This window comes from Nycticebus coucang, chromosome 20, assembly GCF_027406575.1.
Source record: "Nycticebus coucang isolate mNycCou1 chromosome 20, mNycCou1.pri, whole genome shotgun sequence".
Classification (NCBI taxonomy): domain Eukaryota; kingdom Metazoa; phylum Chordata; class Mammalia; order Primates; family Lorisidae; genus Nycticebus; species Nycticebus coucang.
Genome location: NC_069799.1, coordinates 33487996 through 33506781, shown reverse-complemented (window position 1 = coordinate 33506781; position 18786 = coordinate 33487996). Strand labels below are relative to the sequence as shown.

Below are 18786 nucleotides of genomic sequence, written 5' to 3'. Positions count from 1 at the left end.
CAAGAGCTGGAGGTTGCTGTGAGCTGTGATGTCACCGCACTCTACTGAGGGCAACAAGTGAGACTGTCTCAAAGAAAAAAAAAAAATACAGCAATGTCTTAGGATATAAAATCGATGTCCACAAATCAGTAGCCTTTGTATATGCCAATAACAACCAAGATGAGAAGCTAACCAAAGACATAATTCCCTTCACGGTAGCTTTAAAAAAATGAAATACCTAGAAATAGCCATGACAAAAGAGGTGAAGGACATTCTACAAACAGAATTATGAAACCAAACCCTAAGAAAAGAAATAGCAGAAAATATTAACAAATGGAAGAACATACCAGGCTCATGGCTGGGAAGAATCAACATTGTGAAAATGTTGGGCAGCACCTGTGGCTCAAGGAGTAAGGCGCTGGCCCCATATACTAGAGGTGACAGGTTCAAACCTGGCTCTAGCCAAAAAAAAAAAAAAAAAATAGTAAAAATGTCTATTCTATGGAAAGCAATCTACAGATTGAAGGCAATCCCCATTAAAATACCATTATCATATTTCAAAAACTGTAAAAAATAATTCTTCATTTTGTATGGAACCAGAAGAAATCCTATATATCCAAGGCAACCTTCAGTAATACAAACAAAGCCAGAGTTATCACCCTACCAGAATTTCGGCTATTTCTGCAAGCCATAGTGATCAAAATAGCATGGTATTGGAACAAAAACAGAGACATTGATATTTGGAACTGAATAGAAAACCATGAGATGAAACAAACATTACAGCCACCTGATCTTCAATAAACCAAATAACATATACTGGGGAAAAGAATCCCTATGCAATAAATGGTGCTGGGAGAACTGGATAACCACATATAAAAGACTGAAACTGGATCTGCAACTATCACCACTTACAAAAATTGATTCAAGATGAATAAGATTTAAATTTAAGGCATGAAACAATAAAAATCCTCAAAGAAGGTATGGGGAAAATACTAGAAGTTATCAGCCTGTGGAAAGACTTAATGAAGAGGATTTCCATGGCAATTGCAATAACAACAGAAACAAACAAATGTGTCTTAAGTAAGCTGAAAAGCTTCTGTACAGCTAAGGAAACAACAACCAAAGCAAATAGACAACCTTCAGAATGGGAAAATACATTTGCATATCATGAATTGGACAAAAGCTTGATAACTAGGATCTATAGAGAATTCAAATTAATCAACAAAAAAAGAGCCAATAATCCCTTGTATAAATGGGCAAGAGACATGAAAAGAACCTTCCCGGAAGAAGACAGATAAATGGCTAATAAACATGAATAATTCTCAATGTCCTGAATCATCAGAGATATGCAAATCAAAACTACCCTGAGATATTACCTAACCCCAGTGAGAATGGCCCACATCACAAAGTCTCAAAGCTGCAGATGCTGGCATGGATGTGGAGAGAAGGGAACACTTTAATACTACTGGTGAACTGCAAAGTAATACAAACTTTATGTAAACAAAAAGTATGTAGAATTAAGTATGGAGAATCCTCAAAGAACTCAAATTAGACAACCCATTTGATCCTGCAATCCCATTACTAAGAGGGACTTTACCCAAAAGAAAAAAAAATCCTTCTATTATAAAAACACTTGCACTAGACTGTTTATAGGAGCTCCATTTACAATCGCCAAAATGTGGCAACAGCCTAAATGCCCACCAACCCAGGAATGGATTAACAAGCTGTGGTATATGTATACCATGGAATACTATTCAGCCACTAAAAAAGATGGACACTGTACATCTTTTGTATTAACCTGGATGGAGGTGGAACACATTCTTCTTAGTAAAGCATCACAAGAATAAAGAAGGAAAAATCCAATCTACTCTAATATGAAGGCAGTAGATAAACTAATACAAGGCGGTTAGGGGAATCAGCAAGTGGGGAGAAGGGAGAAAGATGGGGGATGCAGGGTCGCGGTGTATGGTACACCTCTTGGGGATGGCACACAATTATAATGAGGGACTCTACCTAACAAATGCAATGGGTGTAACCTAATTCTCTGTACCCTCAATGAATCTCAAACAATTAAAAAAATAAAATAAATAAAATTAAGAGTGGCTGAATATTCTATCTGCAGCAGATAAGGAGGTAACAGGAAAACAATACAAGGCAACTGTTTTTATTTGGGGAAGAAGCTTTGTTTGTTACATAAAGACCTGTTAGAGTCCATTCTCTATTCTTGTGATGAGAGGAGAAAGACGTTATAACGGCCTTGATATTCAGGCTTATTTCCAAAAAGCTTTCCACTTTCAAAAGGACTCGGCATGTCTAAGCTACAATTTTTTTAAGAATTATTTTCTGTTTCTTTACTTTTTTGTTGTTGTTGTTGTTGAGACAGGGTCCCACCCTAAGCCCCTGAGCAGAGTGCAGTGGGCGTGGTAGCTGACCGCAACCTCAGACTCGGGCTGCGGCACCCCACTGCCTCAGCCTCCGGAAGCCGCTGGGAATACAGGCGCTTGCCACGGCGCCTGTATTTTGTGAAAAAATAAATAAATAAATAAAAAAGGACGGCATCGTGGCTCAAAGGAGAAGGGTGCCAGCCCCATATGCCAGAAGTGGTAGGTTCAAACCCAGCACTGGATAAAAACTGTAAAAAAAAAAAAATTAAGAATTATTTTCTGGGCTCAGTGCCTGTGGCTCAATGAGTAGGGTGCTGGCCACATACACTGAGGCTGGCGGGTTTGAGCCCAGCCTGGGCCAGCTAAACAATGACAACTGCAACCAAAAAATACCCAGGTATTCTGGCGGGTGCCTGTAGCCCCAGCTACTCAGGAGGTTGAAGGAAGAGAATCACTTAAGCCCAAGAATTTGAGGTTGCTGTGAGCTGTGATGCCACCACACTATACTTAAGGTGACAAAGCAAGACTCTCTCTCAAAAAAAAAAGAATTATTTTCTGCACCCCAACATTAACTTAGCAGGAACTAAGTTAGGCTTAACCAATTGTAAACTGCATGATCCCCTGATTAGGAAACCAGAAACGTTTCACCTGGATAGTCAATGCATAACTGTACCCAATCAGTTCTTGAATTTGGTTTTCTTTTTTTTTGAGACAGAGTTTCAGTTTGTCACACTGGGTACAGTGCCCTGGCAGCATAGTTCACATAAACCTCATACTTCTGAGCTCAAGCAATCCTCTTGCCTCAGCCTCCCAAGTAGCTGGGACTACAGATATGTCAAGACCCAGCAAGAAAAGTAAATGAACTAGAGTAGGATCAGTGGGAAATAATGAAATAAAATAGATGAAATAAAACCAGAAAGACAAAGATGTGAAAGACAGAGGTGGAATTGAGTGTCAAAGACAGAATTGGAGGACTGGGCTCTTTTTCTCTATCACCAGCACCCAAGTGCCCGAACAGCTTTATTTTTAAGGAGGCATTACAAAGTTGTTTTTCAAGGAAGTAAGACACATGTTCAACTTAATTATGAGAAGAGAAACAGGCACAAATTCCCAGGTAAACATAATCTATTATGACTGTGTGACCTCTGAAATATGGGCAATACTACATATCTAAAGATTAGCTGGAAAATGTACATGACTGCTTTGAAGTGCAGCTGTGAAGTTAAAAAAAAAAAGCTAAAGTTTTAAGGAAAATATGTTTTTCTTCTGCTGGGTTAAAAGTTGAAACTTGGAGAAAATATGTTATCTGTTGAGGAGGACTGATACAGGGGGGTTTGTCCCCTGGATGTTCTCCCAAGCTGCAGGAGCCCTCCCCCTCACAGCTGGCTCTCAACAGATACTCAACCACAATGCCCTGCTATTTCTTAGAGTCAGGGGCTCACCGTTGCTCAGGCTGGTCTTGAACTCCCAAGTTCAAGCAATCTACCCCCCTAGACTTTGCAGAGTGCTACAATTATAGGCATTTTGGTAGAGATAAACACTGCCACAATCTTCTTTAGCTACTTGTGAACTTAGAATACACTTTAAGGTTGGGTGTTGTGGTTCATGCCTGTAATCCTAGCACTCTGGGAGGCTCAGGTGGATGAATTGCCTGAGCTCAAGACCAACCTGAGCCAGAGAGACACTGTCTCTAAACATAGCCAGGCATTGTGGTGGGCACCTACAGTTCCAGCTTCTTTGGAGGCTGAGACAAGAGAATCACTTACACCCAAGAGTTTGAGGTTGCTGTGAGCTGTGATGCCATAGCACTCTACCAAGGGTGACAAAGTAAGACTCTGTCAAAAAAAAAAAAAGAATGCACTTTAAAACAGGTAAATGATTTATCACCTGTCTGGACTCTCAGGAATGCCTAAATAAACCAACATTAACACTGAACAATTTAGCTAAATGGGGCATTTGGGTATCAAAGCAAAAAGCTCCAATCTGTCTGTAGAAAGTGAAATTTCTTGGTTTTCAGATAAAGCCTGGACAATGCAGCCTATTAAAAAATAGAAACAATTTTTTTTTTTTTTTGAGACATAGTCTCACTATGTGACCCTTGGTAGAGTGCTGTAGCATCACGGCTCACAGCAACCTCAAACTTTTGGGCTCAAGCAATCCTCATGCCTCAGCCTCCCAAGCAGCTGGGACTGCAGGTGTCAGCCACAATGCCCAGCTAATTTTTTGTTGCTGTTGTCATTGTGGGTTAGCTGGCCCGGGTTGTGTTCAAACCCACTAACTTCGGTGTATGTGGCTGGCACTGTAACCACCTTGCTATGGGCACTGAGCCAAAAATAGAAACAATTTAATATTACATTTTCTAACCCCTGCAACTAAAAGACAGCCTTGGAGATGTCTGAATGTGACAAGTTTCTGCCAGGTATGGATTCCTAAACCCTTGCATAAGGCCTTGAAAAGACAGGAAAACATACCCTTGGATTAGATTAAAGAGTGTGACAAAGCCCTGTGCAGGGATCACAGGACAAACCTACTCTTTTGGGCGGCACCTGTGGCTCACTGAGTAGGGCACTGGCCCCATATACCAAGGGTAGCGGGTTCAAACCCGGCCTCGGCCAAACTGCAACAAAAAAATAGCCGGGCATTGTGGCGGGCACCTATACTCCCAGCTACTCCGAAGGCTGAGGAAAGAGAATCACCTAAGCCCAGGAGCTAGAGGTTGCTGTGAGCTGTGATGCCACGACACTCTACCGAGGTGACAAAGTGAGACTGTCTCTAAAAAAAAAAAAGAATCCTGCCATTTTCCCTTAGTTGGTTCGCTGAAAGATCAACGCACAATTATGGTACATTAATAAGAGAAAGGTTTATTCCCAAATACCATGTGCATGGGGGGAGAACCACAAGAATGATTACCCAAAGTCCCAGTGATGGTCAGAGACGTTTCGAGATGCCTTTTAAAAGGGAGAGGGGGAGACTGTGGAAAGTATGTGCAGCAAGTGGTTGCTAGAGGGATGTGTGTAGACGGGTGGAAACAGATTGATTTACAGATTAACCTCAGAGACAGGTCTTGTGCTTCAAATGACCTCAGGGTCACGTCTATTGTATGCAATAAGGAAGTCAGCAGCCCCTACTGATTTTAAATCAGGTTGCTCAGGTTTTACGTACAGAGAGAAAAGGCCTCTTCCAAAGCTTTCTGTTCATAAATGGCCTTTAATTCAAAATATTCTTTATACCAAGGAATCATATTTTGGGGTAAAATTTCCTTTGCTCCTTCACCTGCACAAACGTAAAAGCCTTTTCAAGGTCTCTGCTCTCGGCCTGAGGCAAGAGAGTAAAAGCAAAGCTAAATTCTGTCTAGAAACTCCACACAGGCATTAGCCAGTCTGTGACACATACGAAAGCCACTAATTACTACCTCTACTGCAGCAGATGTCTCTGTTATCTATAAGCCCTTTGCCTGGGATGTGCTGGACCTATGTAGTAACCTTGTAACTTCCTTAACCGTCTGTCGCCTTTGAGGACAGGTAGCCTGGTAGCAAGGGCGCGGGCCAACCTGACCTTCCCCTGAATCACAAGACTTTTACGTCTCTCACGGCTTTCACGTGCACCCAAGCCCGAAAAATGTATCAAGGAAAGGCAAGACATTGAGTCGGTGGGCGTGGTTTTTGGATACTAGTCCGCAGAGTCTTCTGGCCCGTGCATAAAGCCACTTCCCCTTCCAACAGGTGCCTGGAGTCTTTTGTCTGCATCGGTTCCTGCTACAGGCCTGCCTACGTTAACAAAATCTTTCTTTCTATATGTGCAGGAAAGACAGGGGTTTGGCCTTGCAGGACTGATGCAAACAATTGGCACTATCCCCAGATCGTCCCATATTTACCTTATCAATTAGACTTTACAGCTAGTGGGTGGCAACTTGTGATGTTTTAAAAGAAACCTTGAGACAACTGACTCTAGTTTATGCCTCTCATCAGGTCTTGTCCCTACTTCAGCAAAAAAGAAATTTTAGTTAACTACAAGTAGGATGAGAAGATATCAAGCTATATTACTTAATAACCCTGAAATACGGTTAGAAGTGATCCTTGGATTGAACCCAGCCCCTCTACCTCCAATTCCTACAGGTAATTGAACAAGTCTTTTTCTGGCCAAGCAGACGTGTCAGACAACCCTTCCAAAAAGGTAGACTGGACTCTGTGGATGGACGGAAGCAGTTTGTTGAAAAAGAAATGTGAAGGGAAAGTTGTACTGTAGTGACTGTACAAAGGCTGGTAGAAATGAAAGCCCTTCCACCAGGGACTTCAACCCAAATGCTGAACTAATTGTTCTAACTACAACATTAGAACTGGTGGCGCCTGTGGCTCAAAGGAGTGGGGCGCTGGCCCCATATGCCAGAGGTGGCAGGTTCAAACCCAGCCACGGCCAAAAACTGCAAAAAAAAAAAAAACAAGTTCAGCAGCTGCACAATCTGCTTCTAAAACCTGCCTTGCTTCCACGCAAGCTGGTAGTCATGCACTGTCCAGGACACCAGAAAAGACTTAATCCTGTACCAACAGAAAACCAGAGTGACACCGTGGTAAAGCAAAAATTGCAAGACTGACAGTAACAGCCCCCTTAATGCCACCTCTAAACCTATCTGATTTCAATCTGACCTGTAAGAAAAGAAACAAAAAATAAAAATTCTGTGACAAAAAAAAATAGTTTGACTCATCAACAGCCAGGGATAAGATCATGCTACCCAGAAGTCTAACACCTCAGGTAACTAAACAACTTTATGAGATGACACATTCTCACAAAAAAACTTTAACTGAGTTCCTTCCCCCATAAGTTGTAAATGGTTAACTTATCCAGATGATAAAAAATAAATACTCAGTGTTTGCTTTGTACAGGAAACAACCCCCAAATAGACAACAGATCTAAAAAAACCACTCTGACCATACCAGAAGATAATGCTGTTTGAAAACTAGCTGATAGGGCGATGCCTGTGGCTCAGTCGGTAAGGCACCGGCCCCATATACCGAGGGTGCTGGGTTCAAACCCAACCCCAGCTGAACTGCAAACAAAAAATAAGCCTGGCGTTGTGGCAGGCGCCTGTAGTCCCAGCTACTCGGGAGGCTGAGGCAAGAGAATCGCTTAAGCCCTGGAGTTGGAGGTTGCTGTGACCTGTATGATGCCACGGCACTCTCCTAAGGGACATAAAGTGAAACACTCTCTCTACAAAAAAAAAAAAGAAGAAGAAGAAAACTAGCTGATAGACTTCACTCAAATACTCTCATCAAACAGTCTGAAATATTTACTAGGATTAATGGTTACTCTTTCAAGATAACTAAAAGCCTTTCCCACGCAAACAAAACTACATAAGTAATAAATGTCCTTCTGAAAAACATCATCCCCCACCTCCCCTTATGAGCTCCCCAGAAGTCTTCAAAGTAATAATGGTCTGTCTTCCATGGCAGAAGCTACATAGAGGTAAACAAATTGCATATAGCCTGGAGACCTCAGTCACCAGGAAAAGAAAAAAATAAATAAATTAGACACTAAAATACTGCCAAACTATGCCAAAAGATCCATTTACATTAAAACCAGGTATGGCCCCTCAAATTACTTCGAATAAAGGTAGTCACTAATCCTCACAAAGTTGTTTGTAAGAAACCCTTCCAGGCAGTCTCAATTCAAATGTCAGGACAAGTGGAATATATCCTAAAGTACAAAAGTATGTACAACAAATGGAGAAAGTAGTATTCCTTATTCACAAGTTCTCTCTTCCTAGACCTCAGTCAACCCCTACAGGAAGTTTACATCCCTTTTACCCTAGTAACCAAGTCCAGCTTAAAAAGTAGACTAGTCCAGAAGATGTTCTATTGATGACACCCACAGCAATGAAACTTGCAGGACTAGAAGCCTGGGCCCACCATACTCCACTCAAAGCCGTATCTCACTCCAGAATCAGCTAATGCCCACAAAAACTAGATGGCCTCTTCTGGAGGAAACAGCACATTAAGACTGAAGAAATACAATCCCGTCATCTTCCTCTTAAGACTATACACGGCAGACTATAGACTATAAACATCGACTATAAACATATACCTCAGAACCTTGTCCCATTTGGATGAAATAAAAATGTATAGCCTGATTTAGCCCAAAATGTCATAAATATGTCTGCTTTCTATCTTACTACAAGTACTTATGTAGAACAGCTATTTACTTCATGCCTAATGAAGATGTGTACCTGCTAGAACTAATCAGAAATGTCACATTTTCCCCATATATCCAGAAGATTATCACATACTCAAATATTTATAGTTAAAAAACAACCACTACTGTCAAGAAAAAAGGTACATTTTCTATATAACAGAAAACTGTAACTACTAGTCATAATAAAAGGTGCCCATTCTGATACACTAACCTTAATAATTCCTTTCTTAAAAGTAACTTAACCACCTTTGTATCTTATGCCAATAGACACAGCAAGCTACCCCAAAGACGGTTCTTTTTTTTTTTTTTTTTTTTGGTAGAGACAGAGTCTCACTGTACCACCCTCCTGTAGAGTGCCGTGGCGTCACACGGCTCACAGCAACCTCTAACTCTTGGGCTTACGTGATTCTCTTGCCTCAGCCTCCCGAGCAGCTGGGACTACAGGCGTCCGCCACAACACCCGGATATTTTTTTGTTGCAGTTTGGTCGGGGCTGGGTTTGAACCCGCCACCCTCGGCATATGGGGCTGGCGCCCTACTCACTGAGCTACAGGCGCCGCCCCAAAGACAGTTCTTATTATATGGCACACAGTCTTTTTCATATATCCCTGCTACAACACAGGGAAAACTTGTTCACTGAGATTAACTACTTTTCTACCCCAGGGATAAAACTTTAAGTGCAACCTGTCTAAAAGCATTAACCTCCCTGAAACGTATAACAGCCAACTACACCTTTTTAGCACTGCTAAATGCACCACTTTACACATCTGTGTCGTACCAACACTAGCTATTGGACTCGATTTGAAAGTTAGTCCATTGGCCTGTGCCATCCTCGAGGCCCTTAATACAACTTCTCAAGCCATAAATGCGCTGAGCATTGAATTAAAACAAGCTTGAGGAGCTGTACTTAAAAAAAAAAAAAAAAAATCAAGCAGCCATTATTATTAAAACACAATCGAGGATGTAAAAACATTAAAAATATATACTGCTTCAATTCATCTGTTTCCAACTCATAAAAAAAAGTTAAAATGTATAAAAGACATAGTCCAAATAATACAACGAACAAGATTTTTCAGAATATACAACATTTCCTTTTAAAGTATTGTCATAATTACCCAACATTACCTAGTATTAATATATTACAAAATACAATGTATACCATTCGTACCTACCCACTGTTTCACAAATTTCTTATTCTTTTTCTTTTCTTTTTTTTTTTTTTTTGAGACAGAGCATCACTTTATTGTCCTTGGTAGAGTGCCGCATAGTCACAGCTCACAGCAACCTCCAGCTCCTGGGCTTAAGCGATTCTCTTGCCTCCGCCTCCCGAGTAGATGGGACTACAGGCACCTGCCACAACACTTGCTGCAGTTGTTGTTTAGCAGGCCAGGGCCGGGCTCGAACTGCAAGCTTCGGCGTATGTGGCCGGCGCCCTACTCAGTGAGCTATGGTTTTATTTATTTATTTTTTTTGATGGCCATTTTCTTTGATTGGTTTTCTAAGTGTTATATGTATTTAACTTGTCTACGTGTTGTTAATCACATAAGTATAAGAACTTTTTTAGTATAATTTTTAAATTATCCACTATATAAATTATTAAAATTTGTTACATAGACAAAACAACATTTAAAAAATTACTCTCGCTATTCTCTGGAATTACTAGCCTTGCAATAAAGACTTCTCACTAATCCAGCTCTCTGTCTCTGGGATTAACTACAATAACAAGCAGCCGAGCCACTTTAGGTTCGCAACAGCTTTAGCCACAGCGCCCGGCGCTAAATTTATTTTTAACAGCAGAATGGAGGTACGAGTAGCCCCAGGGACTACAGCCCCTCCCAGGCACAAACCCGCACACCCAGCTGGGATTCTTCCCCGAGGATCCTTCCTTTGTCACCACGTGGGAGAGACGCCCGGCGCTGCAGCCACACAGCTGCTCAAAGAAAGCTCTGGGCCTTGGTCCAAGTAACCGCTCCAGGAAACGGCCCCAGGGACCCAAAGTCCCAGATATCTGCCCTTTTTCACCTTTCGCTCACAGGGGTCTGAGGGCCAAGGGGTCCCAGTGGCAAAGTTCGGACTGAAGACTCTAAAAACTGAAGTGAAATTGCCTGGTCCGGCTGCAGCCACTTCTGACTCCAACCACGCCCCTCCCCCTCTCAGGACACCCAGTCTCCTAGACTCACCATTTCCCAGCTACTGGGATGTCCCGGCGTCCTCCCTACAAATCTCCCGGGACCTGCAGGTCACAGGGTGACAGAAGCTGCTGCAGAGACACCTGGATTCTCCGGGACATGCAACAGTTGAAGAGGAGAACCCAGCTCAGAGCTCAGCAAGAGGCGAGCTCCGATCCGAATTTCTGGAACCGCCTCCTTCTTTCTGTCTGCGCATCTGATTGGGCAATTCATATTACAGCATCCTTGATTGATAGGCTCTCAGGCCCCACCTCTGTGACCTTGAGTGACAGGCATGCCATCCACAAGAGGCTGGAAGAGACCAGAATGCTAACGGTTTCTTGACTGCAGCACTATTTTATTCTTTTTCTCTCGTTTTTAAATTAAGGGCAGGGACCATAACTTTATTCATCTGGATATTCCAGGGCCATCACGCTTGCCATGCAGTGACTGTTTAACAAATTTCGATTAAACTCTATTTAATGAGTGTTTAGTCTATGCTAGGCTTGGACAATTGTTATTTAAATAGAAGTTAGATAGCCGGGCGTTATGGCGGGCGCCTGCAGTCCCAGCTACTCCGGAAGCTAAGGCAAGAGAATCGCCTAAGCCCAACAGCTGGAGGTTGCTGTGAGCTGTGATGCCATGCACCCTACCCAGGGCGACAAAGTGAGACTGTGTCTCTAAAATAAATAAATAAATAAATATGAGTTAGACTCTGTTTTGAAGGAGTTTTCAATATACATCACGGTGTCTAGGTAAAAACATGCACAAATTCTGGACGCCTGAAGCTCAAGCAGCTAAGGCACCAGCCACATACACCTGAGCTGGCAGGTTGGAATCCAGCCCGGGCCGCCAAACAACAGTGACGGCTGCAACCAAAAAAACAGCCGGGCGTTGTGGTAGGCGCCTGTAATCCCAGCTACTTGGGAGGCGGAGGCAGGAGAATCGCTTGAGCCCAGGAGTTGGAGGTTGCTGTGTGTGAGCTGTGATGCCACAGCACTCTACCCAGGGTGACAGCTTCAGGCTCTGTTTCCAAAAAAAAAAAAAAATGCACAGAAATAACTTAGTAACCTGACAGATGGAAGACATTGGGAGTTACAAGGAAAGGCTATGGCAGTTCAGAGACGGTGAAATTACTCTGATTCTTCAGGGAGGGGGTTCTTCAGGAAGCTTCATGCAGGAGGTGGTATTTAAGCTCCCAGCTAACAAGCACAAGGTAGGGGTGTATGGTGCACCTCCTGGGTGAAGGGTTGAGGTAATACGTGAATTTTACCTAACCTACCCTGTAGGTATTTTTTATACATGGCTTTGTGCCTTCTCTGGGACGCAGCTCTGTCTGAGGGATATTTGTTTTTAACCCTAAAATAAATTATATTCATTTATTAATTTTAAGTATATGTAAATATGTATGTGTTTATACGTACACACACAGTAAATACGTATTTTCCATTCATGGGAACAAAATATTAACAATTATACATATATTTTTACAATGAGAAGTTATATATACGGGGTGGTTTGTGTGCAATTTAAAATACTTTAGTAATTAAACTTAAAACTTTACTATTTAAACTTAAATTTAAAGTAGTTTACTATTTAAATTGCACACGAACTTTGTGTCCATTCTGTATTTAGAACTAAACAGCTGGACTTGGTTTAGATAATCCCAAATTTATGGGCAACATCCAAAGTTTCATAATCAGGAGCCGGTGGAACATACACCTTCTCTCCATCAGGCCTGTTCAGGGTGTTGACCTTGGCCACATCAATGTTCTTCACAGCCTTTTTGACCTGGTGCTTGCTGGCTTTGACATCCACAATCAACATGAGTGAGTTGTTTTCTTCTCTCTTCTTTATAGAGGACTCAGTGGTCAGGGAGAACATGATTATGGCACAGAGGTCAAGCTTGTTTCTCATGGGGGAGGTCTTCCTGGGATATTGGGCTGTATCTGGAGGAGCTACAGTGTCTTAGGCCGCCAAAATGTGAGTGACATACAAATACTCTTTTTTTTGTATGGCTGTGGTTGCCTTTGAGCACAGCCTTCTTGGCCTTCAATGCCTTTGCTTTGGCTTTGGCTTTGGTTTTGGCTTTGGGAGGGGGAAGAGCTTCCTTTGGGTGCCATCTTGTGAAAAGCCACAGTTCTTTTAAAGTTTGAGATTTCGTTTAATTTTTCTGAAGTGTGATCTTTTGAGGAAGCAGCCTGAACTTTTGAAAGGAAAGAGAGTCCTCTAATCCACCCTGTCCAATAGAAATAAAATGAGAGCCACATGTGTCATTTCAAATTTTTTAGTAGGCACATAAAAGAAAAGATAAAGAAATAGGTTAAATTGGCTTGGCACCCACAGCACTGTGGTTACTATGCCAGCCACATACACCGGGTCTGGTGGGTTCGAACCCAGCCCAGACCTGCTAATCGACAATGACAAATGCAACAAAAAATAGCTGGGCATTGTGGTAGGTGCTTGTAGACCCAGCTCCTTGGAAAGCTGAGGCAAAAGAATCACTTAAGCCCAAGAGTTTGAGGTTGCTGTAAGCTGTGACACTACAGCACTCTACCAAAAGCAACATAGTGACACTCTGTCTCAAAAGAAAGAAAGAGGTGAAAGAAAGACAGAAAGAAGGAAAGAAAGAAAGAAAGAAATAAAGAGAGAGAGAGAGAGAAAGAAAGAGAGAAAGAAAGAAAGAGTTTAAATTGATAGTTATTTTTTATTTAATCTAATATATCCAAAGATATTATTGTTGTCAATAATTGAACAATAAAAAGATTTTAATGAATTACTTTGGTCATGTTTCTTTAAAATTCGTTCTGTATGGTGGCGCCTGTGGCTCAGTGAGTAGGGCGCTGGCCCCATATGCCGAGGGTGGCGGGTTCAAACCCAGCCCCGGCCAAACTGCAACAAAAAAATAGCCGGGCGTTGTGGTGGGCGCCTTTAGTCCCACCTACTCCGGAGGCTGAGGCAAGAGAATCGCGTAAGCCCAAGAGTCGGAGGTGGCTGTGAGCCGTGCGACGCCACGGCACTCTACCGAGGGCGGTACAGTGAGACTCTGTCTCTACAAAAAAAAAAAAAAAAAAAAAAGGCGGCGCCTGTGGCTCAGTGAGTAGGGCGCCAGCCCCATATGCCGAGGGTGGCGGGTTCAAACCCAGCCCCGGCCAAACTACAACAAAAAAATAGTCGGGCGTTGTGGTGGGAGCCTGTAGTCCCAGCTGCTCGGGAGGCTGAGGCAGGAGGATCGCCTAAGCCCAGGAGTTGGAGGGTGCTGTGAGCTGTGTGATGCCATGGCACTCTACAGAGGGCAATAAAGTGAAACTCTGTCTCTACAAAAAAAAAAAAAAAATTCGTTCTGTATTAAGTGTATAGCACATCTCTGTTCAGAACAGCATGTGGCCATTTTCAGCCACATTGAAATATAGCTGTGACCCTTCTAACCTCAGAGTCATGACTTGCAGAAGCAATACATTTTTGTTCTTAGAATAAGGGAACATTCTACTACGTATCATTATTTCTCTTCAGATCCAAGGGTAGGACAAACGGAGCCCCAATTGGGAGCAGAGGCCTGTGTGCAAGAAATGTCTACTGATGGACACACATTTCATGCATTGCTTCGTGGATGCCTATCTACGTTTCCAGTATCGTACAGTGAGCAAAAATTAGTGGGGTTCCAAGAAGAAACCTCAATATTTTGGTTACGTAACTCTTCAAAACACTACAAAGCATGGGACATAAACATAAGACGTGTGATCACTGTGACTGCACAGGGCAGGTTGGGTGTGAAATCTAGGTTTCTGAAGGTAGCTGAAGTCTGATAAGTACATTCGTAACCTTAGGGGAATAGTTACCCCCACTAATTAATCCAACCTTCCAGGCTTGGAGTTTCCAAACTGAATCCTGGTGAGCACAACACCAGCTTCTCCTCCCCCTCTGGCCTGCACCAAGGAGAAGAGACCTTAGGGCTGAGCTGGGTAACCAGGAATGTAGACCCAGGAGAAGTGGCAGGTAAAGGCTGTTCTGGCCCTGCTCCCAGGCAGGACTCAGCACCTGGGTGTGGGCCCGGCACATCAAAGGGTTCCTTCTTCTTTAACTTCTAGAAGACACACTAGGGCCGCACCTATGGCTCAATGGAGTAGGGCGCTGGCCCCATATGCTGGAGGTGGCAGGTTCAAACCCAGCCCCAGCCAAAAACTGCAAAAAAAAGAAAAAAAAATAGAAGACACACTGCTCTAACTCATAGACTGTTAGGAAAATATAATGGTGTCATCAATAAGACTGACATACAGCCAGGGAATGGCAGCTTATGCCTGTAATCCTAACCGTCTCACAGGCTGAAATGGGTAGATTCTTGAGCTCACGAGTTCGAGACCAGCCTGAGCAAGAGCGAGACCTCATCTCTAAAAAAAAAAAAAAAAAAAAAAAAATAGTTGGGCATTGTGTCAAACACCTGTAATCCCCACATACTTGGGACACTGAGGTAAGAGGATCTCTTGAGTCCAAGAGTTTGAGGTTGCTATACATATGACATCACGGTACTCTACCAAGGGCAATAAAGTGAGACTGTCTTAAAAAAAAAAAAAAAAGGTACCACCCACATAGACAATCTTGCACAAATATTTTGGGCAGCTTTACTATCCATACTTGGAGGGACATTTAGGGAATTCTCTTCCCAATTCTAATGCAAAACTGTCTAGTGACAAACCTCAACATTTACTATTATAATGTACAGGATACAATATTTTATTGCAAAGGGATGAGTAGTATGTTATATATTTTTATTAAAATACTTTTTTCTTTATTTAAGCATTATGATAGACATGCCCACTTTCACATAAGTGGAAACATTTATATACTAAAACCCATCACAAGTACTACCAATCAAGATGCTTCCAAAATGTTTATCATCTTGCCTTTACTTGTAAAAACCAACATCAGCCATCCTAGTCATATTTTAAAGTAAACATAACAGATAGCATGATTTAGTTTGTAGTATTTCACTAACTATATCTAATAATTTCAATTTTTTTTTAATTTTTGAGACAGAGTCTCACTTTGTCACCCTTGGTATAGGCATGGCATCATGGCTCATAGGAACCTCAAACTCTTGGGCTGAAGCAATTCTGTTGCCTCAGCCTCCAAAGTTGCTGGGGCTACAGGCGCCCACCACAACACCTGGCTATTTATTTTTTTCCAATGGTAAGATAGGACTTTTATTAGAAGTTAGAATGGAATACAGAATCAGTAAAAAGCACCAGGGTTTCTGGAAGGGGGAAAGAACTGAAGAACTCCCTAGGAGTCTCCACATGGGCTCTCTAGGGGTCTTAAGTCTAGAGGATTACATAATTTTTTTTTTCTTTTTGAGACAGAGCCTCAGGCTGTTGCCCTGGGTGGATAGCTGTGGCATCACAGTTCACAGAAACCTCCAACTCCTGGGCTCAAGCGATTCTCCTGCCTCCTCCTCCCAAGTAGCTGGGACTACAGGCACGGGCCACAATGCCTGGCCATTTTTTGGTTACAGCCATCATTGTTGTTTGGTGGGCCCGGTTGGATTCGAACCCGCCAGCTCAGGTGTATATGGCTGGCGCCTTAGCTGCTTCAACCACAGGCGCCGAGCCCACAATATATATATATATTTTTTTAAAGATAGAGTTTTTCACTTGCTCAGGCAGATCTCAACTCCTGATCTCAAGCAATCCGCCAGCCTTGGCCTCCCAGACTGCTGGGATTACAGGTGTGAGCCACTGCTCTTGGCCAATTTCAAAAATTCTTATGGAAAACACTGTTTTCATACCTAACAAAAACAAATAATTCCATTTTTTTCTTGTTGAGAGTTACTCTGTTCATCCTTGTTAGAGCACTGTGGTGTCAGAGCTCACAGCAACCTCAAACTCTTGACCTCAAGCTATCCTATCTCAGCCTAATAGCTGTGACTATAGGTGTGCACCACTAGTCCCGGTGAGTTTTTTTTTTTTTTTTTTTGTAGAGACAGAGTTTCACTTTACTGCCCTCATTAGAGTGCCATGGCATCACACAGCTCACAGCAACCTCGAACTCCTGGGCTTAAGCTATTCTCTTGCCTCAGCCTCCCGAGTAGCTGGGACTACAGGCGCCCGCCACAACACCCGGCTATTTTTTGTTTGCAGTTCGGCGGGACCGGGTTTGAACCCGCTACCCTCGGTATATGGGGTCGGCACCTTACGGACTGAGCCACAGGTGCCGCCCCCGGTGAGTTTTCTTTAATTTTTGGTGGAGACAGGGTCTCACTCTTGCTTTGCTGGACTTCTAAGCTCAGGCAATCCACCAGCCTTAGCCTCCCAGAGTGCTAGGATTACAGGTATGAGCCACTGTGCCCAACTTAAGTAATTCCTTTACTTAAAATTAAGACATATGGGGGTGGTGCCTGTGGCTCAAAGGAGTAGGGCGCCAGCCCCACATGCTGGAAGTGGTGGGTTCAAACCCAGCCCTGGCCATTAACTGAAAAAAAAAAAAAAAAAAAATTAACATATGTGACTGAAAATTTTTTTTTTTTTTTTTTTTAAACAGAGTCTCAAGCTTTCGCCCTGGGTGGAGTGCTGTGGCATCACATCTCACAGCAACCTCAAACTCTTGGACTGAAGCGATTCTCTTGCCTCAGTCTTCCAAGTAGCTGAGACTACAGGTTCCCACCACAACGCCCAGCTATTTTTTTGTTGTTGTTGCAGTTGTTGTTTAGCTGTCCCGGGCTGGGTTTGAACCGTCCAGCCTCAGTGTATGTGGCTGATGCCCTACCTGCCCTACCTACAGGTGCGACTTTTGACTGAAATTCTACACTTCTACAACCATAGAAGTTGCATGATCCACTTAATGCATTACATTAAAAAAAATTAGCTTAGGGCGGCGCCTGTGGCTCAGTGAGTAGGGCGCCAGCCCCATATGCCGAGGGTGGCGGGTTCAAACCCAGCCCTGACCGAACTGCAACAAAAAATACCCGGGAGTTGTGGCAGCGCCTGTAGTCCCAGCTGCTCGGGAGGCTGAGGCAAGAGAATCGCTTAAGCCCAGGAGTTGGAGGTTACTGTGAGCCGTGTGACGCCACGGCACTCTACCCGAGGGCGGTATGGTCAGACTCTGTCTCTATAAAACAAACAAACAAACAAAAAATTAGCCTAGAAATTTAAATTTAAATGTAATTGTTTTGACAATCCTCATTGTTTCAGTAATTTGCCATTTGTGGGGTGAACAACATGGAATCCCCCCTTCTTGGTTTGTCAACATTAGTTTGGTTGTACAATTCAAATGAAGGTAATAGTTCACAATTAATCAACTCATTTGTTATTGTGCTAGTAAATGTGAACTTGTTGGTCTAGGTAAGATAAATATTAAGCCATGACTAATATTAAAAAGGTTTGATTGTCAGATTGTATTTAGTATAAGAAAATATAAATGAGCTGGAAGCTGCAATATTTAGAAGACATAATTAAAGTTAAATGGGGTCATGATAATGAAACTCTAATCCAATAGGACCAGTTGTTTTAGGAAGAGGAAGTTACATAGAGATCTGTGTGTGCAGTGAAGTTCATGGAAAAATGGCTGGGCCTGGTGGGTCATGCCTGTAATTATAGTACTCTGAGAGGCTATTTTAAGAGAATTACAGGAGCTCTTCAGTTCAAGACAAAAGCTTGAGTGGTAGTAAAACCTAATCTGTACTAAGATAAAAAAAAATTACCTCTGGGACGTGGTTCACACCTCTAGTTTCACATATTTTGGAGATTGAGGCCAGAGGATTGTTTGAGCCCAGAAGTCTGAGGTTTCTGTGAGATAGTCTGATGCCATCGCACTCTAGTCTAGGTGAGAATGAGGCTCTGTTTCAAAAAAAAAAAAGAAAAGAAAAGAAAACTTTTTTGACAGGTGATGAATTGTGGATTGTGGAGATGTTCTTTTCCCAGGGGTCTCTATATCACATCATTTCTAACTTGTAAGGATATACGCATTGGGTTCTTTTTTTTAAAGACAGAGTCTCACTCTATTCCCCTCGGTAGAGTGCCATGGCATCACAGCTCACAGAAACCTCAACCTTTTGTGCTTAATCCATCCTCTTGCTTC

The 18786-nt window shown here is 42.6% G+C and overlaps 1 protein-coding gene across 2 annotated transcripts in view; it reads right to left on the bottom strand.

Moving 5' to 3' along the window:
* The window catches only part of LOC128572362 (zinc finger protein 724-like), a 48498-nt gene extending 37627 nt beyond the window's left edge, over nt 1–10871 (bottom strand). For both annotated transcript variants that reach the window (XM_053572234.1, XM_053572236.1), the window contains exon 1: nt 10729–10871. In XM_053572234.1, coding sequence (XP_053428209.1) covers nt 10729–10731 — 3 coding nt within the window. In that variant the 5' untranslated portion in view covers nt 10732–10871. The remainder of the gene's footprint in view (nt 1–10728) is intronic.
* Nucleotides 10872–18786: the final 7915 nt, after the last annotated feature.